This window comes from Haliaeetus albicilla, chromosome 6, assembly GCF_947461875.1.
Source record: "Haliaeetus albicilla chromosome 6, bHalAlb1.1, whole genome shotgun sequence".
Taxonomy (NCBI): domain Eukaryota; kingdom Metazoa; phylum Chordata; class Aves; order Accipitriformes; family Accipitridae; genus Haliaeetus; species Haliaeetus albicilla.
Genome location: NC_091488.1, coordinates 8339009 through 8365264, shown reverse-complemented (window position 1 = coordinate 8365264; position 26256 = coordinate 8339009). Strand labels below are relative to the sequence as shown.

The window sequence follows — 26256 nt, the reverse complement described above, 5'->3', positions numbered from 1 at the left end:
AGGTGGGGTCTCACGAGAGCAGAGATTCACCTCCCTTGACCTGCTGGTCACACTTCTTTTGATGCAGTCCAGGATACGGTTGGGTTTCTGGGCTGCGAGCGCACATTGCTGGGTCATGTTGAGCTTCTCATCAACCAACACCCCCAAGTCCTTCTCTGCAGGGCTGCTTCAATCCACTCATCGCCCAGCCTGTATTTATGCTTGGGATTGCCCTGACCCATGTGCAGGACCTTTCTGAGAAGATAACAGTTTTGTACATGAAAGGTGTAGTACATCTGAGCTATTTCAGATGTTGATTTATCTTGGGGAATAAATAATAAAAATTTGTTCTGAATTGCTGGAGAAAAAGAATCCTTTTGATAACTATTTAAATTGGTTTTGGAGTGAATAGTAAAAATCTAGAACAAACCTGAAAGTACAAAAACTGTCTTTTTTAGAATGTAGTTTTACATTAAAATTTTATACATTGTTAAGTAGTTATCTTTACTGAAACAAGAATGCAGAGATGTATCTTTCTCCAGGTACACCTACAGCAGCAAGCTGGCAAGTCACAGAATAATGATACCAAAGCCAACTGAAATAACCCTTAAGCTAATGCCATCAAAAAAAGGACTGTCTATTACTATGTAATAAATGTCAGTGTACTATCTCAGAACAACACCTGAAGTCTTGATTAATAAATGTAATCAGATTAATTCTCTTAATACAAAGTATATGCACTGCTAGCCTGTGACAAAAGTGCACAGATCTGTGGAAACTTGTAGGTTCTTGTGTTTGGCTTTGAATATATTGCGTAGCAAAGTATTGGCAGAAAAAGACTTAGGAAGACAACAATGAAAAATGAGTCTGCTCAGTCAGTTTCTAACAACATTATTTACAGCTATGTAGTCAGTATTTTATTCCATTTTTCTCAGAGTGACACCATCCTGTTGGGGGATGCAATTGAAGTATCACAAGTACTGTTGTGGTAATTAGTCATCACGTATTCAGGCTAATCAGTGTGTCACTATGTGGGCATCTACTACTTGTAAATATGATGGAAGAAAATGTTTCAAAGAAGGCATAACTATCTGTAAAGTTCAATTTTTGCTTGACATGTAGCAATGGAAAACTCATGCCTGATGTAAAAATTATTTCCAGTTGTTTCACTGTCCGCACAGTGTGCCTGAAATTATGAGTTCAGTGTTGCATTAGTATTCCAGGATACTTACGTGACAGAAGCATTAAGGGACTGTTGTATCAGGTAATCCATGTCAAGTGCTCTTGACATAGAACTGAACAATTAGGAAACCACTATAACCTAGCGGAAGCCTAGGTGTTAGGTTTTAGACAAGTTATGGAGACTGGCTCGGCTTTTTACTGAAAATTCTTTTAAAGCGTATTCAGCTGAGCTCTTCTGTTTCTCTCCATGACAATGTGTAAGGAAAACCTAGTTTGCTTGTTGACTGCCTTACTGATTGTAATTGAAAGAATAAGCTGTTAAATCTCTCGTTTGAGTACTCTCATTTGAGTACTTATGTCTTTGAATTTTGTCAGTCATCAAACTGGACAGCTCTTTCTTTAGTAATCACTGAAGTGAAAGATACTTCTCTAAGGTTTAGACTAGCTGAGCTAATAACTTTTCTATATTAATAGCTACAAAATGAAAGCCCAGTTCAAATTCCTGATGACAAATGGCTGGCACTATGTGGGTTTTAAGATGTTAAACTTTCACTGTAACTGCTAAGTAAGAAGCTACAAGGTATGTATCTTAGCTCAGAAAGTATTTCTAGTTACTTCACATCAGATAACTTGACATCGTGACAAGGTCAATATCAACAAAATGTTACATGCCTACCCATCCATATATCTCCAACCCACAAAGGGTAAACAGATCTATTTTATTTTTCCTCTCATCTGCATGTAAGATCATGGTTAATGTTGTTACTTTAAATGCTGTTTTAGTAAAATGTTAACACAGTGCATTTTCCCAGCATGGACAAGTCAGGAGTAACATTGATGTGCAGTCATATTTGGAGAGCAAAATGATATCTAGTGGAGGATATGATTCCTCTACCTATTCCTTTTCAGTCCTGCATCAAAAAAGAAGGATGGTCTGTAGAAATGTATTTTGTAGTTGTCTTTACCAGTGCTCTACAAAGGGAGCATTGATGAGTCCCATATGACAGCATTATGCCCATTGACCAACCTCTTTAGACCTGATATCCATCTACTAAAAGTCTTCTACTTCATATTGAAACTGCTGCTAGGTATGTATTCCATTCAGTTGTTGTATAGGCATGTAAGAGAGCCATGGCATGCTTTTGGGCATCTAAAGGTAATGGGCTGCACAGTTAATGGGAGAAATCTGTTCCTTAAATGATTAAAAACTCTGCTAAGCAATTGCTGTTTTATGGCTGCTTGGCAGAACAACACCAAGGAAGAAGCATGTAGCTAACTACCTCTTTCTCAGCTCTCTTTAGTAATCTTCTCTGTGGATTTTTAAGTTTCCAGGACAACTAGAAACAGAAATATCTTTTCTGTAAACCAGAGCTTCCCAGAACTCTCCATTTCCAAGTGGTAGACATAGTAATTACAGATTTCTCTTCATCCCTGAGTTTTCACCAGATTTTTAAAAGATCTGGAACTAAATTTGTCTCATCAGTGGTTTTGAGATTTTCTTTCCTAGAAACATAAAATGGTGGTGGCAAACATAAAATATTTTGACTCCTTGAGGAGGCCTGGAAAGATACCATGAACCTTCCCTTCTGAAATGCTAATTATGAACAGCCCATCTGCCAGAGCTCAGTTTCCATAAAGTATGCAGGAGGGATCGACAATGAAATAGTTATGGCAATATAGAGAAACTTAGCCCACAGCTGTCATTTTAGCAAGGTCTCCCATGAGACATGTCTCCAGTCTTCAGTAATATTGTCTTTCAGCCAGAGCATGACACCAGGTGAGACAATGGTATGGAACAGAGTGAAACTTTTTTCCCCTCTCTCCTGTAGACATAAGACCACATTTTTATAGAGCATTTGGAAAAGAAATGTCTTTATTCTGTATTAATCTACCCAAAGAAAAGCCAGCTGCAGCCATTTTAGCAGAAGGCAGTTATACCCACTGAGGCAATACTTTTGCCAAAACCGTAAGTGAGTATGGTCATTCGTCCCCTAAAGCTTTTTTATCCTTAGCAAATTTATCCTTAAAAAAGTCTTGTTATGAAGGTCTAGGTTTACAGGAAAAGCAGTGTAAATGCTTGCAGAAAATTAAGCAAACAAAACAGTTATACAAAATCTGTGCAGTCTGTTAAGTCTGCAAGGTCATCTTTTCAAGACTGATGTTCCGCTGTACTGATTTATTATACTACAGGTACAAAATGTTTAAGGTTGTTTCATAGAACCGACCACTTTTTTGTCCTTGAGGAAACTGGAACCTCAGGCTTAAATGAAAACCATTTCACATATTTTACTTGTATATTCTTTACTACTTTTGACTTTCTGTGTGTAACCTTGGCCAAACAAGCTTCTCTGTGTCTCAACTTTAGAGGTGAAACTATTGAAGTTATTCTTACAGCGTTATCTTTCTGTGAATAAGGAATTTAAATGGAATAAGAAACTAAACCTCCTAAAGCATGATGAAAGAGAATAATGCAGAGATTATACTTATATATAATATATACATATAACATCGCATAATATGTAATATACGTATACTACATATATACATATATATATTTGCTTTAATTAGTAGCCTCAAATTCTTCAGAGATTATTTTTAATGGCCAGACGAGTCATCTTTTAAAGTAAAAAGAGTATCTGTAGTATGACATTCTCATCTCTCCTTTACTACCATTGGTAAAAACTCTCCAAAACATGCCTATAAATGGGCAAGCAGAAGTGACAGTAATAAAACTGTGCTATAAGAATTATTATTCAAAACGGGTTATTTTAGAAGTTGAACAGGTAAGGTGACAGCTAGAGACACCTGTGGTAAGCTGCAAATACGGTAAGTGGAAACGTGGTCAGTCTGGGAAGCTGTTCAGTTTAACAACAGTAAGTGTCTTCTTTGGGGTGAAATGAGTGTCTCTCAGCTCCAGGTTTTTTTGACAGGGAGCATGGCTCGGTTGCCTAAACAAACACATCTAGTGTGATTTTAGGTGTTGTGGGGTGTCCTACCTGGCTGTGAGTTGGGGTCCAGAATGATGCAGGTCTCTATAAACCCCATGTAAGGATGTCTCTGATTCCTAGGATGTCTGAGTGGCGCTTATCAAAGGAATTCCACCAAAGATCTCTGATAACTACAACGGCAGCTTAGATTCTATCTCCTTTGTAGACTCCTGCATTTAGGTATCTTCATTTAGGCTAACGGGAAATGTTGCCTTTATGATAGAATCCAGACCTGATACATAAGTTCAATGTAAGCAGAACCTGTAGAGCAGTACAGTAGAAGTTCAGCCATTACCCAGCTGTAAAAGAGCAGTGAATTTTGTAGGCATAGGAGCTGCACGTAAGTCTTGCAAGTTCTATAAGACTACTGTAGGACCTTGGTGTACGGTTTCTGAAATGCTGTAACTATGTTGATATAGATGATAATCACACTGATTGTGCTCTGCCTTTTTATTCAAGTATGCTAAATATGTGTCCACCTGATTCTGCTTACCACATGATAGGCAAATTCTAGAATGCTGACAGTAATTTTGTACTTTGTTAAAATGTTGTTTTATTCTTAGAATAATGCTATTCTAAGTCCCACTGATCAATGCCGGCTCTATAAAGAAGCAGAAAAAAGGTCTTTTTTAATGTTATTATATGACAACTTTCCTAGCCATTTTGAGCATTTAGTTCTGATGAGATTTTCACCAAATTTACAAAAAAAAAAAAAAAGTGTTCTTCCTTCCTATTTTTTTTTTTTAATTTAGCACTAGACTGTGCTTCTAGGAGGTATTTATGAACAGCAAGTTCTTGTTTTCTTGGTTACTTTCTGTAGATTTAGCTGCCAGCTTAATGAGAATTAGAGTGCTGTTCCTCACTAGACACCTTATTATCTGTGCAGGGAGAATTGTTTTGAAAGGAAATAAGCTTTCCATTTCTTAAATTATGTTTTGAATATTTATATGAGGAGGAAAACAGTTGTCAGTGAATAGAAAGCTAGAGATCAAGTGTGCCTAGAGATGAGGCTAGAAGTATAGGTCATTTCTGAGACTGGATTATGTAATTGAAAAGGTGAGGACTGGAAGAAGAGCTTTTTTCTTATCAGTTTGACTCTGGAACTGATTTTCGTGTGAATATGTCATGACTCTTTAATATGTAATTAGGAGAAGTTCCTCCCTCAGAACTCAAATCCTAACTACTTTTATTGCCCACACTATATGGAACATAGGTATTTTTGTTGTTAACTGCTTGACCAGTATCTCCGTATCAGCAGAGCTAGAGATACTTACATATGCTTAGAAAGTGGGATAAACATTTTCAGTAGTTTAAACTCTTCTTTTACATTTAGCTGTAGTTACACATTTTGCTGTGTTTTGTAGATGCATGTTACATAGGGCATACATGCCCTACTAATCTTAAATTTCCTCCAGTGTGAAATGGCTAGGCTGAATCCCTTCCATAGGCCATAACTATGCTAAACATCTGTGAAGACTGTCTTAACTTTGAAGGAACCAAAAATAGAAAATTCTGGCTTTGTTACAGATGTCTAAGTCCATGTCAATCTGATACTCCTCTGGAAGACTGAGTGTCAGTATTTTATCCAGTGGAGGGTTTTTACATTATTTACAGAGACAAAATCCTGTGCATGCGTTATCTCTAAATGCTTCTGTATTAAATATTGCGGTGGTACCATTCAAGTCTACAGATAAACTATGCCAATGATAAATAACACCACTTCCAAAGGAGTTTAGATGAAAACATTTTCAGTTTTTATTGTTCATTGTTCCTCAGATATACTGATATGTAAGAAGCAACCTTTTCTCAGCTCCTAGAAAGGTGGAAGAATTATTACCTCTTGCTTTCCATCATAGATGCTGGAATCTATTACAGAAGTCAAGTTTATAAGGAGTTTGTCATGTTTAGCTTCATAATCAAGCTTCTCACTAAAACAGCAAAAGAAAAAAGAACGTTTCAAAAAAAGATCACCCCTTCTGAAACCTGCTGTCATTTTTGTCCCACCTGTTTGCCTTTTTGGAAATGCCAGGAGACGGGATTCTTACAGTGGTTGTACTTGTTCTCAGAATGACTTTCCATGTGCGGAGTCCCCAGGAAATGACAGTGAGAATGCCACTGGGAATCTTCGTGCGCTGCTACTGGGAACCCGCACAATAGTGTGCCAGGGCACACAACCAGGTGGTAATATGAAATGGTGTGCTTTACCCCAAACGGTATTGTGCGTGTCAGCACTGCTGCTTGGTCTGCTTGCTGTGTGAGAGAAATGAAGGGTTGTCAAGCATTGGAAGAGGCTGCCCAGGGAAGTGGTTTAAATACCACCCTGGAGTTATTTAAAAGACGTGTAGATGTGGCACGTAGGGACAGGGTTTAGTGGTGGACTTGGCAGTGTTAGGTTTACGGTTGGACTCGATAATCTTAGAGGGCTTTAATAACCTAAATGATTCTACGATCTCACCGGGATATTTTGCGCTTTATTTTCTTTTGTTAGAGTTGAAAGCAGATTGCCTTTTTCACTGTTTGCAGCAAAATTCACAGTTACGGAGACAGACTGGAAAGCAGACTGGAAGAAGCCTCAGTTAAGGAAATACTGGAAGGTATCTGTTAGGAGAAGGTCTTTTCCCCAGTAGGGTGAGCTGAAGTATTCATCTGTTGCAAAATGCCGGTTCTTTGGGTCACCGTTATGCTACGCTACAAAAGGGACTTTCTACCAATGGCACTTGGTGATTTCTGCTTTTATTTCATTCCTGACATTTCTAGAGCTGGAATATGTAGCTGGCAATATAACATACTACCAGGGTACCTCCAGTTTCCCAGGTGCTCTCTGTAGCGTCAGCACGTGGTTAATGCGTAGCCTGAGCTCCGTGCTGGATTCATCTTTGCTGCTAGCCCGTTTCACTGCGGTCCTCGGAACGTGGTGTGTGCTGCACAGATACTAGATGCGGTGGAGAACTCCCACTAACTCTGCTGCACGTGCTGGCATGCACAGCGAGGCTTTTTATCCTAAGTTTAAAAATTTGGTCTCTGAAGCTGCGAAGGGCACCAGACAAGCCTGTGGAAAATGGGCCAAAAGAGAACAATGAAAGTGGTACAAGCTGAATGTCTGTGGTATCATTGTGATTCTTAATTTCAGGTGTGCAGTTGTGCTTAAAGTGGCAGAGAGCCTCTAAGTAGGGTCCAAAAATAACTTTGCTACACAGTTAACTCACCCAGAAGAGTACACGGCAGGAAACAACTAACCTGTTAAGCTTTTGCATACCTCTGACTTCCTTGGCTAAGCAGCCTCGTGTTCCAATGTCTAGAAACATTAGGTAATGGTCACCTCCTGACTAGCAACTTACCTTCGGAGACAACAAGCAAAAATTCAAAAAATTAAGGAGTAAGGAAACCATTGACAAAAGATAGGAGAAAGCATTTGGACTCAAGTAGACGAAGGTGTTCAAAATAAGACCCATTCCTCTACCACACTATCAAAAGAGCATGCAGATCATTCCCACCAGTTCCCATCATGATATAGCTGCAGTGGAACAGAAGTGTTTTGTTGTTCATGTTTCTTTAACATAAAATACTGGTTCAATACCTATATTTCAATCAGTCATAGAAGAAAAGCATCACAGTGCAGAGATGCAATAGTACCTTTGGGCACTCTGATGCAATGATAAGGGTTCACTTGATTTGACATCAAAAGTCCATCTTGGACTCGGTTTAGGCCTTTATATTTCTGCAGTGGGAGGGAGAATGTTTCTGTTTAAAATATTTCATGCTGTTATAAATAGATAAATGGCATAGTAATGGCAATCACTGAATGGAGTAAGGAGGATATAATTCGTTCTTTTTTCTACACATTTTTACAAAAACAGCATTTGCACTTTAAAAAATTTATTTTATAATACCCCGGCTATTTTATTTTACTATACTGAAGTTTTATCCTAGGCTGAAACCAACTTAAATTCAAATTATAGTGTCTTTATTGAATCAGATGAATCAGAACATTGTGTCTGGTATTGTTCCATTAATGTTCTTGGGAAATAGATTTTAATGACCTTTTTCAGTGTTGGAATTACTACTGCTTGTGTGAATTATGCATATTTCAAACATTTAAAATAAGTATTTTGTTTCCAAAAAAAAGGTTGTTTTCATCACTTTTCCATTAAGGAGTAATAGCAAATAGCAAAACGTAGAAGTCAGCTGCACTCCTAATGATCACTGGAGGTCTGTTTCTTTAAAATCTGTTAAAATTAGCAAACCTCAGATGAAGGCTCCTGTGTTTGTCTTTACTCTCTCTACTGCTTGGAGCATTTTCTTTTGCGTTTTCTTGTTGTTAGTCAAATTATGATGTATGATTAACTGGTGTAGGATGAGGACCATGACATCATTGTGCAGCATGAGTTTCAAAATTATGTTTTGGCCATTTTGTCAAAGGAACAAAACTTGTCTGGAGATGAAGAGACAGATAATGGTGATGATGACAATGATGAAGAAGAAGATGAAGAAGAAGAAACAGAAGAAGAAGCAGAAGGAGAAGCAGCAGGAGGAGGAGGGGAAGAAACAGAGAACGAAGAGGAAATAGAGGAAAAATCTGAAAAAGAGAAACATAGTAAAACACCTGAGGGAGAGAAAAGCGGTAATAGCACAGTGGAAACTGTAGAGGTAAAATCATTTACTCCTATTAAGTTATTGGTCTCTGAAAGCACTTGCTTCTATAACTTCCATTAGTTTGAATATATGTGTAGGTGTCTTGGAAATGCAGAGCTGTTGTTTGGGGTGGTTTTGGTGAAGGGAGGAACACATATGTAGGTGTTAATAGTTAAACATTTTCTTTTTTTAACAAGTGTGAAAGTAGAGATTTCATTGTTTTGTCTCTCTATAGACAGAAGAGACTACTCAGAAAGAGACCATCATTCAGCAGGGTAAGAATACAATTCCTAAGAATTGGATCATTGCGGACATTCTAAAAACAAATAAAACATTTCAAAAGATAAAACTTTTCTAAACAATCCCTATTATAAAAATACTGAACAATACAGTTATTGTCAGTAGTTGATAAAGCAGTTCTTGAGAGGTGATGAAATTTGAGAGGCAATAAACCATTACTAATTGTTAATGATTTGAAAGAAAAAATTACTTTTCCCAGTTATGTATTAGAGAAAGTCCACAATAAGGACTTCTCTTAGCAGGACTGTATCTCACTTGCTAAGAGCAGTTCTAGTTGTGCAGTGACAAAGTAATGGTAGTTACTCTGGTATCTGTCAAGCTACTTCTTAAGGTGCTGCGCTGCTTCACTTCAACAGAGAAGCTTGTCAAAAGTCTTTCTCATCTCTGTCAACTGACATTTCCTCATTACGTTCACAAACAGATTATTTTAGGTGAAATGTGGTACTGAACACTGTTCAGAGATGCTGAAGATGTAACTCTAGATGTTTTCTGTAGTTTTGATGACGGTTTGAGTGAACTGTATATTCCTTTAGAAAAGCTGGAGAGCGTGAAGTTGGGTGGCCCTATAGGCAAGACAAGTAAAAAATATTTATTTTATTTTAGAAATTCTGGAATAATCTATAATTGTTCTTTTGAAAGAAAATAACAAATGTGGTATAAAAGAGACCACTGCCTTAATACTGAAGAAGCTATGCCATTTATTTTCAATCTTATAATGGAAATAGTTTGTCCAGAATGGATGCTTAAATATTTTTCCATCATCCAGTGATCTGGAAGTTTTGATATTAAGTTCTAAATTTATATCATTCCTACAGGGAGGATAGGAAAATTTAAACACAGGAACATCAACTCAGATGGAAAGTTCTCCCTTTCCCAGAATTGTTTCTATGGAATAAAATTCACGCTGAACCGTAACTCCTGATGTAAAAGTCAGCTTTTCCAAATTAGAATATACTTTCAAAATCAGTGTGCAAGACATTGTTTTCTGTCAGCAAGAGGAAACTATGAGTGTCAAGTCAAAACATTTTGTATAATGTCACTGCCATAAGTGTTCTGATCTTGAAAATTGAGCACCTGGAGAATAATACAAGGGCATTATATAGAGAGATTAAAAAAATTAAAACATTCTTGTCAGGCTGGGCACGAAGTTGAACTGAATATTCTGATAGCTTTTTTTTTTTTTTTAAGATCCACATTTTATTTAGTGATTTTTACTTCAAAAATAATTTGAAGAACAGTTTTTTCTGCTCTTAATTTGCAAGAATCAGAAGGAAGTTAATATAAAGGTTTATATTATTGTAGAGAAAGAAAGCACTGACAATCACACTGTGAACAACTCTTCAGAGAACACCGATGACCAAGTAACTGGAGAAATCGTTGGCAGGAAAAAGGTACATGGCCTGATTTTTCCTTCTAGTTTTACCAGTGACCAAGAAGGCAGTGGGCAGTTACAAAGCTGAAACAAATACCCCAATTTACCTGATCTGCATAAACAATTAAACTGCTGAGCAACCTGTTCCTTCTGTTTAAGACTTGATTTTATTTTGTGATAAAATAGCTTAAAATTGTCCAAATAATTGGTCTGTTAAAATAAATCATAGTACTTCTGTCAGTAGAAATGAGATAAAGCCCATTATCACCTGTTCATGTGTAGCATGCCCATAAAAGACAGGTTGTTAATCCTGTCAGATTTTGGTGAGGTGAAAACTTAGGACTTGATTCCTATGGGACGTTATCTAAAAATATTTTCCACTGTATTTCTTTCTGAAAGCAGCAGTTGGGTTAATTGACCTTTTATCTATTTCCAACATGCATTGATTTAAAGACTGTGTTTATATATATATGCATGTTGAGGAGTACCTTATATGGAATTTCTTACGGGTTTAGGATCCAAAGGCTTCTGCAGAGACTGGCTGCTGTGTTTCCTGTTGAACAAAGACCTTAAGCACCAATTAACTTCAAGCACGTGTATAGTCTCACTGTCATAAAAACACATTGTCCTTAACTTTAATGGGACTACACATGTGTTTATAATGAAGCATATTAAGCCTTTATTGCTCTGGGGCTTTGCAGGTCTGAGCCTATATTTTTGCCTCAGACTCTTTGAAAGAAACAGAAATAATTTTGCACCACTTGCAGGATTTTGTACAAACTGTACAGTGTGTAATTTGACAAAATGCAGTCATTTTAACTTCTCTGATTCATTTGTGCTATTTTGACACATTTCAAATATTGCAGCAGAATGTTTTTCATTAACATTTTTTAGATAGGCATTTTGTTTTGAAAAAATGATTTATTTTACCGAGGAGAAGTTTGCATCCTAAATTGACCTTGGTATATACAAAAGGCTTTGTAGTTTTTTTAACCTTGAATTTCACAGCTAACTGTTTTGGGCATATTATTTACCTGTTTTTTACTCCAGTTTTCCCTGTTTAAGCGAAAGCCACTGACAGGCCAGAAGAATGTATGTAGCAGAAAGGAAGATAGATCTGGAAAGCCGTTACAGAGTGGACAAGAAAAAGAAAAGGAAGATTTATCTGGTGAAGACAGTAAAGATGAAAACCAGAATCATACATTGGAGAATTCCAGGGAAACTGTGACTAACCAGGACAGAAGGATGAAATCTTCTACTTGTATATTACTCTAACACTGTTATAGCATGTAAGAATGTGACAGTCTTAAAGCACATAGTGCAGTTTTTACTTGAAAACAGTTATGACTCACTAGAGATGTTGATGGTTGCTTTTTTGATTGATTTGATTGCTGTGATTTTAAACATGCAGACCATTTTCTTGATATTTATTGGTAATTTTAATAGTTGCAATTGATATGCTCATCAGCATCTTGCTGGAGTTCTGTGGCCTTAACTGTTAGTGTTGTAAAACAAAAATATATTTTTTTATGTGAAAAGTTGAATACAGGCATTTCATGGTTTTTGCTAAATAATTTTATTCTGTTTCAGTCTACAGAGTACCACTTTCAGTATGATATTCTTGCAAAATTATAATATTTGGTGTAAGATACTATTTGGTTTAATAACCTAGATAAGAATATTGAAGTTCACATTTTAAAGAGGGTACTTAGTTACTTACAAATACATATACCTCCTTCTGTTTTGACTTATGAAAATAGCAATAAAACTTCCAAGTTAACATGTAGGCCATTATTGAGGAAGGTACTTAAGTATGCGCCTAATTTCATATAGGGCAGTAGTTCCACTGGAAACAGTATCTAAGAGTAGTGTAAGTATGTAAGTATCCTGCCAAACTGGGACTTTGGAGTAACCTTTCGTTTCTGAGAGATGCTGAACACCTTCACTCCTGCTGAAATCGGCGTAAGGTGATGGGACTCTCTCCTCACAGAATCAAGCCCAATAAAAACTGGACATCCTTGCTGTTGTTTCAGTTGGATTCTAATCCTATATGCTTTGACCATCCATACCTTAATGAGTCTCTAGTGGAGCTTTTCTTACAAGAAAATAATGTAACCAAAGTTACTATGGAACACATTGGTATGACAGATGATTATGGGCTAAATATTCATGTTTTTCTCAGGCAACCTGGTTTTTCTTCAGCTGGAGACTGAGCAGCAGGAGTAGTGAATCTCATGACTGGTATGGGTGAGCAGAATGTTTCATTTTTTAATTAGTCCAAGAAGCAGAAGTGAAAAACCCACTATTCTAATTACCAGCATTCCCTCTAAATAAAATTTGATTTCTCAGAATTTAGTCCAGGTGAATAAGAAATAGAACCTTTACTGTGATGAATCTGATCCAGGGTCGGTGTTTGCCCCCAAACTAAAGAATAAGCATACTAAAATATGCTTAGTTTTTATGAATATACAAAAGCACTAGCATAAATATAAAATAAATAATTATTTCTAAACTGAGTACTTTTCAGAATACTTTACAAGGGACAGATGATCTTTGTAGGAAACCTAGGAAAACGTTATTTAATTTCACTGACATACAAACACATTTTAATATGCCTTTGGTCATATTTTGCCTTTGGATTATCAGTTTTCCTAGTTTCAGAGTTGCTTAAGTTTTATAGAACAGAAGTGTCTGGAGTTGTATTCAACCTAGAAGTTGATTCAGCTGAATGCTTTGTCCCTGTAAGTATGACAGGTGCCCGGATTCTTTCACAGGGCCTCCTCTGTGCTACAGTAAGCATCGTACTAATAACCTGGATGCTTGGGTCATCTTTTGCCAGAGTTAATTAAGATCCTTTTGTTTCTCTTATTTTTCTTTGGGCTACTCTCAAGTTCTGCAGTGAACCTTACATGAGCTGGGTTTTTTTGCCAATGTGCATTATATTTACGTATTTTCTTGTTTTTCTGAATGCACATGTGGTTTGTGTTCTAGTTGGATACTGTTGTGAATAGTAAGGAAGTGGAAAAGAAGAAATAAAGTAAATAATGTCCTCATTAATTTAAATAAGCTTTAATTATTTTTTAAGTGGAGATCAATCACAGAAATTGTTACCATAAGGACAATTTCTTTTTGTAAAATGTGAACTAATTTAGTGAAAAATATTACTTTAAAATGGGAATTACCCTTAAACCTAATGCTACAAAAGTTTATGTAATGAATTCTAAACTGATGTACACCAAAGGAGTTTCAGGGACTTGTACATTTATCTGGTCCATACACTTTGTTTAAGAAGAAGCAGGAGCAAATTAATCTATTCAGATGTCTTTTTTACATGTCTTCCTAGGTAATAAAAAAGATTAAACAAATAAAACAAGTTAAATGTACATGTGTATTAATTTAAAGTGGCTTTTTTTAACAAATTCACAGTCCTTATGATAAAAATAGAAGGGTTTTTTATTACTGAAAGGCTTTCATCAACTGATGAGTAGCAAAAAGTTGTAGAAACATAGTACATTTTTCTCTGTTTTTTCTTGCTTTCCCAAAGATAACTGTATCGAATTAAATCTTTATTTCTAGATTTCACAGCCCTGTCATACAACTGAGATTGTGCTTTAGAATTGCTGGGTTTCTAAAATTTCACCATCGAACCTACCACGAGGTGGAGTTCGTGCTCTTCGAAGGTGTAACTGTCTCATCCCACCCAGCCTTTGGAGCCAGGAATTTTCCTTCCCCTGGCCCCTGAAAAGCAGTTAAAGATACTCACTCTGTATCAAGTTTTCTGATTCAAAATTCTCTGAAAACTTTATGTTTTCTGGCATATCGCTTTTGGCATTGAAGCAGTCTGGTACCTTGACAGGTTTATATAGTATATTTTTAAAGTTTTAGAGAATGATTTGTACAAATATAAAGACATAAAAATACAATTACACATTTATTTCTCAGTGTATACATAGATGTTCAAGTGGTTAAATTCTGATACATAAATCTAAGTCTAGGTATACGTTTGATCTAAAAAGTGTTATTAGCACATCTTGAATACATATATATGTATATGCACTGATATATATATGTGTGTGTATATACATGAAGATATATGTATATATAGACATATGTATGTGTGTGTATGTATATGAATGATCAAACGTGTACCTGACCTCCTGAAATTTCCATTTCATCCATATATTTCCATATGCATGTTTACTGATTTCCAGGAAGCACGAGATTCATTTATGCAGCTACTGTTCCTATACAAGTTTCTGATGATTGAAGTAGAAAAGGAGAGAACATGCTGTTTTGACAGTATTTTATATACCCAAAGATGTTGATGATGATGGTAATAATAATAGTAATAGTAATAATAATAGTAATGATAATAAATCAAATCAACTTTGTGCAACTTTTTCCTTTTTCTTCCAGGAAATAGTTGTATAATATGCAAACTATGTCCAATCTTTGTCCCTGGGGAAGATTTTAAGTCATTCTGTTGACATTAGGGTAGTTGAAGTAAATTGAGTTAATATCATAATGGTAAACCACTGTAAGTCCTGATAATCATGTATACACGAGCTAATCTTACAGGACTATTGATAAGCTAAGTAGGGGTAGAGTTAAAATGTGCTCATGAAAAAGGCATTAACTTGTCCAGCTTTCAACATCTAGCATTTCTGACATTTAGTTAGTATATCAGACATGCTTTCTTGCACACGAAGCCCATTCTGTACTCAATTTCTGTTGAAGTTGCTGGCCAGGCTCCTTGCTGATGCAGAAGGGGGCAGTTCTTAAAGCGACATAGTTACGCTACCACTACCAGTACTACTGACACTACTCTCTACATCTAATACCCCCAGGTGAATGAGTGACACTTCACTCAGATTTATGACATGTACCTAGCAGCATGGATGCTTAACAACATAGAAAAAAGAAATGTTCAAAAAATACCTAAAATATCTGAATTAGCAGTAGAAAGGAAATCTGTTTGAGTTGGATATTAAAATCCAATATTGAGCACCTTTAAAAATACCCTAATGTTGTATAGGGAAATGATAACCATTTACTGCATCCTTGGACTATTTTCTCTCTTTAAAATGTAAACACACTATCTCTAAATTCCCTCAGAGTGTTTTTAAGAGCTATATTATTTATACCATTCATCACTCGCAGGGGTTTACAACATTTTCACACCTTAAATTCCTTTAAGAACATAAATAGTGTCCTGGTTAATTGTGATGAGACCACTGTTGGTGAGAAATTAATGCTTTGGTAGCAGGTCTGCTTTGCTCAATATCTCATACTGATGAGGTCTCAAACTTCACACCTGTTTGCCTTCCAAGACTGTGTTGGAATTACATTTTAATCAAGCTGTATAATTACCAGTCTCTTTTTCAGGACCAGATAGTAATGACTCAACAAAACCATTGCAAAATCTAAATCTGGCTAAACTGTTGCTCTTGTATTTGGACACAAAGAAATACTTCGTTTTCAAGACCATTCTCATTTGATGTCGAAACAGTTTAGACACAGCTGTTTCCAATCACACTCATCAAAACTTTAGAGATATTAACAAAATTTTAAGAGATGTGAACAGCTTTAAAAAAATTAAAAATACAGAGGTTTTGTTCTTTAGTATATCTGTTAAATGTTAAACCATGTATCTGCCTATATCCCACAACCTAGTCTTAAAAATATTAATGCATCATTCAGTATCTAACTAAGAATGCAATGTTGTCTCCCCCCACAAAATTTCTGGTTTGCTGGTTGCCTAAGACACAAGCACCCCACCAGATGGAAGGGGGAAAAGGCAACTGGTATTCTTGAAGACTTGCTACGTAGGTATACCATGTATATGCTATGTATGAGCCTGACCTGGACTTTCATATTGAAATTTTCCATAGCAAGGTTGTTGGTAGCAAAGAAATTGAGGGAAAGTTAGTCTAGCCATCTCCTTTGTGCCATTCTGGAAGGGAGGGCGTGAGGCCACCATTAACTGGGAGGACCCAAGGAGACTTCTTCAGATCATTGCTGTAGGGAGCACGTAAGTGCTCAGGGATGGAAGACGCAGAGAGTGCAGCCCTGAAGAATGTTTCATTTCCTTAAAATACATTATTTCTACAGCCAGGGCAGTATATTCTTTTGTATTGTTGTGAAGGAGTGTGCCATTGAGGTTTGGGTGTGATGTAAGAAAATTATTAGGATAAACTTAAGATTATTATTTCACACAAGAAACTATTTGATCATTATGTCTATTATTTAAGCTTCTAGAATGAGATTTCCCATTGGTCTACAGCCTTCTGACATATTTAGCTGGTGATGCCATCTTGTAGGCTGGCCTCTAGTGTTTCTTTCCTGTCTGTCATCTTAGGAAAACCAGCTTTCTGTTAGAAAACACGAATATATCACTTAAAAATACAAAATGAGCAAAGTCTCTTTGACAGGCATGCTATCTGCAGCGGAGATGCCTTTGCAGCGGAGATGCCTTTGAAAAGGGCACTGACTGAATGTCGCATCTACTCTGCATGAACACATGTGCTGGCAGTGAAGTTTCATAGGCATGTGCTGACAGCAGCAGCGTGGTAAGATTGAGGAATTTTGTCTTATCATTCCCCAGAGAGTGCTCTACATGACACACATCCTCCTGCCTCTTTCTGACCATGTCTCCCCCGACTCTTTTTTGCCTTTTTGCCTCTCGGCACCTCCAGTTCCTCACCACAGCAGTGCCTACAGCAGAGCTGCTCTTCCTGCCCGTTATCTCCACAGGTCAATCCCAATCTTTGCTTCCATTTCAGTCTCCCTCTCCAGGACTCTTTGTCAGAGCTTCAGAAACATGCCAACACTGGAGTGCACCCCATCAGCCTGCAAGCACCCAGATTGCCCCCAGAGTGGGGTGCTAACAGCGTCCTAGCAAAGTTCATATGCAACAGGCTGACATCCAGAGGAAAAAAATTGGCCCTAGGAGATGGGAGTTCCAAGCAGCTGGAAGGAGGGTCTCATAACAGCAAACATTGAGCAACAAGTAAGTATGTCTAACTGTTGCTGTCACTAAATGTCCTAAGAAACTAATTCGTAAACTTCAAGAATTGAAAGAATTGTACAGAAGGACTGCATCGTCATCATTATTATTGTTACTATTATTTATTTTTTTAATATTATTATTATTTTAGGACAGTTTCTATTTCTGCAGGTATTTACACAAGTAATTTTAAGTATTAGAGTGTTCTCATTCAGTAAGGCTATTCACAGGGCTAAAAACACCGGGCTGTAATTTGGATTGGGCCCCCAGTTTGTCATCCTCTTAACATAACTAATCGAATCTTAGTTGGGTCTTCCAAAACTTAATTACACATAGCTGGGTTGCTGGTTTGTTGGGTTTTTTTTTTCCTTATCATCCTTTTACTATTTGGAGAAAAATTATTTTAGATTGTTAAACATTATTAAAAATTGTACTTTAGTGAATTTCTCCCTTCCATCAAAAGCTGTATTTTTATTATCACTGTAACTGTAGTTAAGTTACAGCTATTCTGGTAGAGAGTAATAAAATTGTATTTCTGAACTGCTATTAAGAAAAGCATGGAGGAGAAATTACGTGCTTAAATTAACTCCTTGGTATAATAAGAATATATCTTTAAGTCTCCAAGAGCGCTTAACTTTGCTTTGGGTCTTATTGTTTATTCAACTAGGACATTCTCACATACTTTCATCCTGTACTGTTGCTTAATTTTAGGTTTTAAAGTTCATTTACCTCCGAACAGTCAAAAACTGAATCTTCAATGAAAAGCAAACTGGTCATTTCTTGCGTAATGCCAGTAGTGCCTGGAACTCCAAATAACCACAAGCTTAAATATTTGGAATTTTTTCTATGAAAGTTGAAAGCTGAACTGTGATGCAAAAATGACCAGGGCTATGCTTTCAAATTAAATAAATGTGACATTTGTTTAATACATTAATACTTCCAAATGCTTTGTCCTATTAAAGGGTCCCTTAAGAAAACTACAAAAATCTAATTTATGTTACAAATTAATTTTTTTTTTTTTAAAAATGCCTTGAACTTGTCTACTGTGCCCCAATCTTTTGGATAGTTTTACAGAGCTGTCATTCTAACAAAGATGTAGACTAAGAGTTACATTGCACAGAGAAACTCCAGAGCCAACTTGCATCTGAATGAATGCACACCTCAGTATTGGCATGTTTACAAGGCTAATTTCAAACAGTCCGTGAAGGATACATTCACACTCCTAGTTATGCTCGTACTTGCATCTAAATTTGAGCTGTAACTTGCAGGCTATGTAAACTCTTAAGTCTCTTGCCTTTCTCAGGGCGGCGAGAACTCCAAGAGTTGGATGCTAGAGGAAAACCAGCATCCCAGGCGAGCTCACGCACAATGCACATAATACGCTTTGCAGAAACCCCTGCAGTCGGCAGCCAAGACATGGTAAAAACCAGCCTGAAAACACCCGTGGTTACACTGTTTGAATGGATGGAATCGTGCCTATGCAATCAGGAGCAACACAAAAGCAGTTTAAAAACTCACTGATCACAGTGAATCGAATGGGATGCCTGCCTGTACCAATTTGGGCACCACACCAGCAGTTAACTGACTGCACGTACCACTGACGACTTCACTTCTCGCACAAACAGGCTATCCACACAAGGAGGGATTTGTCACCACCACCAAGTTTCTGTACGGTGACAACACAGTTTTAAATGGCTAGAAAAGGCTTCCCAAGAGAGGGGCTGTGAGCCCTGTGGTTTGGACAATACTGGGGCAGCTGACGGAGAAGCTGCAGCTGCATTAAAACTTTGGCTGGCAGCACCTTCTTGTACAATGCTACCATACTAGTATAGAGCTTATATTCTTAGGAAGACTATCTGAATGAAGGCCAGTATTTTGGAAGTGGGCAGCTAAAAGGACATACACAAAGAGAAAACAAGAGATATCTGACCCCATTGTCCTGGTTTCAGCTGGAATAAAGTTAATTTTCTTAGTAGCTGGTATAGTGCTGTGTTTTGGATTTAGGATGAGAATAATGTTGATAACAGACTGATGTTGACTAAGTCAAGGACTTTTCAGCTTCTCATACTGCCCTGCCAGTGGAGGCTGGGGGAGCACAAGAAGTTGGGAGGGGACGCAGCCAGGACACCTGACCTAAACGAGCCACAGGTGTATTCCATGCCATGTGATGTCATGCCCAGTATATAAACTGGGGGTGGTTGGCTGCGTAGTTGTAGTTTCCCTTCCTTTTCTGTCCTATTAAGCTGTCTTTATCTCAACCCATGAGTTTTACTTTTTTTTTTTCCCCTGCCCCTGATTTTTCTCCCCCATTCCACTGGGTGGGGGGAGTGAGTGAGCAGCTGCGTGGTGCTTAGTTGCCAGCTGGGGTTAAACCACGACACCCATTAAGATCTGCTTCAGGTACCTCTATTATTCCAGCACATTTGAGTGCTCAACTTTTACCAAAGCCTTGCAGCACAGATTAACTACAGAGATTATCACTATTTATTACAGATTTTTAACATTTTACTTTAATCTTTTCTATGATATCTGTGCCAATAATAATAGCCTAAAGCACTCCTTTTTTTGTTATTTTCTACTTTCAAGGAGAGTAATGTTAGTCTTTTTAATCTCTCCTCGCATGGAAATGTAATCTTTCCTTAGGCTGTTAAACTGCAATGGCTCAGATGACACTAATGTTGGTTTTGTTACTTTTTTTTTTTTTTTAAACAAGGTGATCAAAATGGAATATCGAAGCCATACTTGAGCTGCATCTGCACTGGACAGAGCATGATCAACTTGGAGAAGCGTTGGTGCTGAGGACCCAGTTCCTACCCATACCCATCAGGTATTTTACTCAAGAGGAGCTCTAGCCAGGCCCCATAGGTGCAGGAGCTGCACTCACTCCTGTGCACGTTCTGGTCTCAAGCACCCAGTGTAGTGGATTCAAGTGGGGAGGTATACTTGAGGTGTACTCCTGACCCAAACAAAGACTCTGATGAGAAGAAAACATTTTGGAGAAAGCTCCCAAACACAGCGCCTGCCCAGATTTTTATTCCAATTACCAGCAAGATCCCATTTCTTTCCTTGCCCGCTCTGGTTGACTCAGTCTCAAAATTAGTTAGGCAACATTGGTGCCTCCTCTTCTGCCGTTTTCAAACTAACGTTTCCCCTTGAGAAGACTATCCTCCCTCTGAAAATTGGTGTCCCTTATTTCTGAAGGAATATTCCTTTACTTCCTAGTTAGTAACTTCCCCGTTTGTGCTTTGCTGCAAACTCTTCCCAGGCTAGCTGGGGCCAGTGCTTTCCCCCACCTTCAGCAGTTTACAGTGCACATTAGATGGTACCTCTGATGGTGGAAAGGGGAAAAAAGAATAAATCGAAGTCTAGCTGTAGTCAAGCTGCAGGCTTGATAGATCTCAAATCAAAAGTGTTGGAACATACGGTGCTCTGCCTGAAGCCCTTGCTTCCGTAGGCTAGGAGCGATTGGGGAATTTGCTTTCATCTGGAAAACAGAAAAAAAAGCCTCTAGTCTTTGTGGTTATGGAAGAAAGCCTGAAAATGTGACCCCTCAACACCCTAGCAGCTCAAAAAGTCAATGGGAAATGTAAAGACTTCGAACTCTTTTTCTAAATCTCATGACTTGAGGATCTGACTCATGGTTTCTGAACATTTAAGGCTGCCCATCTGCGAACTGCTGAGCAACCGGAGCCGTTCATCTTGAAAAAGTACCATCCCTTTCCCCGCACTGCTGCCCGTGAAACTCTCCGGGCCTGCGCTAGCACCCACGGCCACCCGGGACGGGACGGGAGGCGGCAGCGCCGGGCTTTCCCCGCGTGGTCCTTCTCCCCGACCAGAGAAGGGACTGGACCCAGCCAGGCCACGCAACGCACACACCGGGGCGAGGGACCCCAGACCTCCCGCCGGGCCGTTCCCGGCGGCCACGTCGGAGGGGAGCCGTGCCCACGGGCGGGAGGAGCCACTCGGGGAAGGGGCGGTGGTGCGGGGGGAACCGTGGAGCAAACCGGCGCCGGAGCCCTGAGGCGGGGGCGGGTGTGGGTGGCAGCACGTCCCTCACAAGCGCCTCAGCTCCTTCCCGCCGCCGGTCCCGGCGGGAGGCGAGGTGAGGCGGGGCGGGCGGGCTGCCCTCGGAGGAGGAGGAGGAGGAGTCTCCGTCGGCGCCCGGGAGCCCGCTCGGAGAATGTCTCCGTCCCACTCCTCCTCCTCCTCCGCCTGCCCCTTTGCCGCGCAGCCCTCAGCCGGGAAGGGCCGCCGCCGCCTCGCAGCATGGGGAGCTGCTGCTGGCTGCGCCTCGCCGCCCTCCTCGCCCTGGGCGCCTGCCCCAGCCTGGAGTACGACGGTAGGGAAGGAAGGGAAGGAAAGGAAGGGGGCCGGGGAGCCCCCCGCGGCGGGGGAGCCGTTCTCCTCACGCCGGGCAGCGAGGCGGGGGGGGGGGGGGCGGCTTCGGCCCGGAGGGGCGTCCCGCCATGGCGGGGGGGGAACGGGGGTCCTTGCTGCTCGCTCCCCGCCCGGAGCGCTTTGTGTCGTCCTCCGCCTCGTCCTTCCCTTGGCTCGTCAGCTCAAGGGAAGCCTGAGGGGCGATTAAAAACTTTTATGGGTTTGGGGTTTAAACGAGCGGAGCGCAGGTGGGTGGTAGCCCGTCGCGGGGCATCCCGTCTGCGTCTCCTGGGAAACTCAGAGGGGACTGAGGAAGGGGAAGGGGAAGGGCACCCGCTCGGAGTCGCTTGGGTTGCAGAGAGACTCTGCGTCGTCCTTAATTGTAAAGAAGGGGCGAGAGTATGTCTGATCTACCAGCCCTGGCTCCAGGACCTTGGCGCTTACACGTCTTTCCACCAGTTTGTGTTGCTTGTGTGTGACCGCGCACACACAAAGCTTATCTCAGTGTGAAGAATGAAAAGGTGAATCTGGCTGGGTTCCTACACTTCTAGTAATTAAAAAAGCATGCTTATGCTGTTTCACTTCTAATTATTTGCGTTTGCTTTAGCAAAATTTGAAATGAGCTCAAATTTAGGTCCACTGCCGTGGCAAAAGGAAAGCAGCGTGTAGGTCTGCCTGCTCCTTTAAAGCAGCTGTATCTTGTCAGATTAAATGTTGCTGACTTGGCGGGTATTGCAAGCGAAGCCAGCGTAAACTGGCATGCAGTGGTGGTTTAACAGGTGTAGTCAATGAAAATCGGGTGGTCAGGACACAGCCTTCAAAGGGAGTGGGTGTTGCTTCAAATTGAGGTGCGTTACCGTGGGTTGGCGGTGAAGCCAGGCAATGAACAGGTGAGAAAGGTGTCTAATACAATTCATAGCTGTGCGTGCAGAGAACCTCTGTTTGTTGAGGATACCTATTTTTTGTATCCAGGAGCTATCCCTACTTAAGACGTAGTTCTGCGCCTGGAGGGGCATAAAATAGCATAATGATGGTATTTGTGAGTTGAAGTTAGCTTTTCTTATTTTTGTTGGCATGCTTCAAGTGGCTTCCTTCCAACACGAAAGATGCTGGAACGCACTTTTATGCTCTTTCTTTACAAAACATTAAGGTATTGGACACATCAGTTGTTAAATCAACAAAGACAACAGAAGTTTCTGTCCTGGCATTTCTCTGAGGGCTATTGTACTGCCAAACTCTATTTTCTTAGGAAGATGACTGAATGCTTTACTTTGTGGTTCATGTGAATGTTAGTCTTCAATTAGTTTGCAGAGGATGCTAATATCCTGTCCTTCTCGTTCTTCCTAAAAGGCCAAATGTAACTTCTCCAATCTCGAAAATCTAATTTTCGCATGTAATCTTCAAGTTGGCTGCACAATAGCCTGCTTGTTTCAGCTTTCACTCATTTGAAAGTCCAATTTTCCTCTTATGCTTGGTGTCAAAGGCTCCAAGGAGCTTAAATCATCAGCAGCTGTATTTGTAAACCCGAATATAAAGTTAAGGTGTCATGTTCCATTTCTTTTGTTTGGTTGGTTTTTAATAGAGAAAATGTGATACTCTTTCAAATCTTTATTCTCAATGTGAAATGTAGTAAAACTGTAAATAGGTATTTTCTTTAATGGTACTATGTTGGTGTGTAACTGTGCATGTTAGGCACAGAGTGCCATTAAGTAAACTAAAATAGACTTCTTAAAAAAATCTCCATAGGATGCGTGTGTATGTGGCCTTCTCGAATACAGATTATACATGCACATACTTTAGTGAACTGTTAACTAGGAAGTTGATGCTTGACTATTTTGTAGACAAAGCCAAACAATCTATTTTAGATTCATACAAAATGCTTATTTTCAGTATTAGATTGTTATCTAAACATCAGAAATAGTCTAATCAGCTCTTGAATTCATAATTTGGTAACACTGAAGTTTTTAGTGTAGAACATTTGTGCTCTGTAACCCAAAGACTATGGTGAACACCACACTAAATAGAAATAATTTACATGCCGTAAACAGAGTTCTGCAATCAAATATTGATCGCAGGCAGTCAAAATCAAGGCAGTATTCCACCTGTGAAAATGTTGTTGAGTTAACTATCTGCTTGGCATAAGGAAGGCAACTGAAAAATATCTGAATGCTTAAAATTCTTAAAATACTTAAAAGCATTAGAAGCAGCTGCTGTATTATCTGTAACGGTAGTTTCAAATCTTGAAAGGATGCCCATAGTCTTTTTCACATTGTCCCATTCAAAGCCTGCGATGCACTGGCAAAACCTCTCTGATGGCACCACTCAGAGAAAAGTCTGATCTTCAGGAACGTTTGAGAGATGTACCTTTTGGAAGTTAAAGCAAGCTTAAAACCTTTTCCCTAAGGACTAAAGAGGGAGAGACGATCTTTGAGCTCTTCAGCGACTCCTTCTCATCAGGTTCTTCTACTACTCTTCCCCAGAGCTTCTCCCATCTCTTCTTTTCTGGTTTTCCGGGCTGTGAAAGACCAGTGTAGATCCTTACCCTGTTGGGCTGAGGCAGAGCAGTGCTGACCATCCGGTAGTGCCGGGTGAGGGTACAGCTGTACGTACATACGTATATACGTACGGAAATCACTTCTTTGGTGTTTGGGGTACATGGAGATGAAATCAAGAAGCACTGCACAGTGTAAGACTGTTGTACTCGTGTCTTTACACTTTTAGTAGACAGATGAAAGGAAAAGCTGATCTATGATAAAATTAATGGGAAGTGGTTATACTGCATTAAAAAAGAAACTGTGCATTGGAGCAGGCTATTGGTGGGAAGGGACTGCGAACCTGGAGAGAGATGCCATTAAAATCCCTTGAAGACCATGTGATACTATAGAACTATTTTCAAAAGCTGTATGAAGATTTATTTAAATGAAAAACAATGTGTATGTGTGGTATGCTTGCAACATATGTATATATTTGGATTAAATATGAGTAGATGGAAGTCTGGTTGTGGAAAGGGTAGCACTTCTCAAAGTTGCGTTGTAGAGCAAGGGGTGTATCTGTGGGTGAGCCTTCCAAGTGCTGCAGCCACTCAGAGAGGCAGTCTTTGCCCAATTGAGTTTATATTGTAAATAGACAAAGGATAGGAGGACAAAACTGAAGGAAGTAAATATTTAACATTGCCTAGAGTCATATGGCAGGCTTTAAAAAAATCTGGCATTGCAATTAACTTGATTCCCACTCGTAGCTCCTGTCCATCAGAACAAGCTGCAAAATGGTCAAGAAACAGTCTCCAGGGCCCTAAGCAGCTGGTGTTCTGCATTGCCAAGGGTGGGGCCCGTTGTCAGCTGAGGGTTTTCTTGTTGTTTGGGTTTTGTTTTTTTTTTTTTTAAAATACAGCTTGCTGTCTGCCTATTAATCTTAGGTGACAATTTATGTAGAAGTACATACAGGATCCACTTGTGTGCTTAGTTTTGTGCGTGTGGGTCCTCTGAACCTGAGGGTGCCGATAGCGAGCTTGTGGTGGGCACAGACCTAGGTGTTGTGCGTGCTGGCTAAGCACAGAACATGTAGAAGGCAATTGCTGTCCTCAAATCGCTTGCAGTCCAAGTACCAGACAAAAACCAGCACGTGAATTCAAGCACATAAGTATGTCCTAAGGCACAGCTTTATCCAAAGAGTTGTGCTTTGGACAGGTTGGCTCCCTCTAAATAAGCTCCAGCTAGCTGGATGGTTGCATATGAATGAACAAGCCTTCCAGCAGCAGAGAAGCCTAATAGAAATGACATTCTCAAGTGACCTCAAATACAACAGGTATGTCATGTTTATATCAATCAATAATGTTAACTCATCCCCTGATGCTGCTTTCATATTTTCTTGTGTGAAGCGGACCATCTTCATGAGCTGTAGTAATTCTCTACTGAAAACTCCTCACGGCTTTAAGTGTTATCAAAGCACTGCATTTCTTTCTGAGTGGTCCTTAGGTAACCGGCTCATCACAACCTCCGCGCTAGGCCTGCTCAGACTGCTAGCTCTTCAGTAACACCTGGGGGCTTTGGTGTAACTGAAATATCCAGGGGGAGATCACATAAACAAAGAGTGAAATTAAGAAAAATTTCTGAGAGGTCCATTTTGTGAATTTTTCAGCTGTCCCTTTCCTTACAGTGAAATACACCTTGCTAAAGAGCACAGGCAAACTAATTGCATATAATGGTTTGTGCAGTTAAGTCTAGGTGAGCATTGGAGATGGTACAGGAGGTGCAATAGAACAGTCAATGGCAGTTATTCTTCATGCCTGCAAGCTACTGTATCCCTTTTATTGTTGGTCCACTGCAGTAGTAAATGCTAGCAGACATGATACGGGCTTCCCAAACATCTAAAGTGTATAAAAGCAGTGTTTATAAAAACTTGCAGTTGAGATTACCTGTACC

The 26256-nt window shown here is 39.4% G+C and overlaps 1 protein-coding gene across 2 annotated transcripts in view; it reads left to right on the top strand.

The window, feature by feature from the left end:
• The first annotated feature begins 21622 nt into the window (after window positions 1–21622).
• Window positions 21623–26256, top strand: part of SRPX (sushi repeat containing protein X-linked) — a 49339-nt gene continuing 44705 nt past the window's right edge. For both annotated transcript variants that reach the window (XM_069784934.1, XM_069784933.1), the window contains exon 1: window positions 21623–21797. In XM_069784934.1, the coding sequence (XP_069641035.1) occupies window positions 21725–21797 (73 nt within the window). In that variant the 5' untranslated portion in view covers window positions 21623–21724. The remainder of the gene's footprint in view (window positions 21798–26256) is intronic.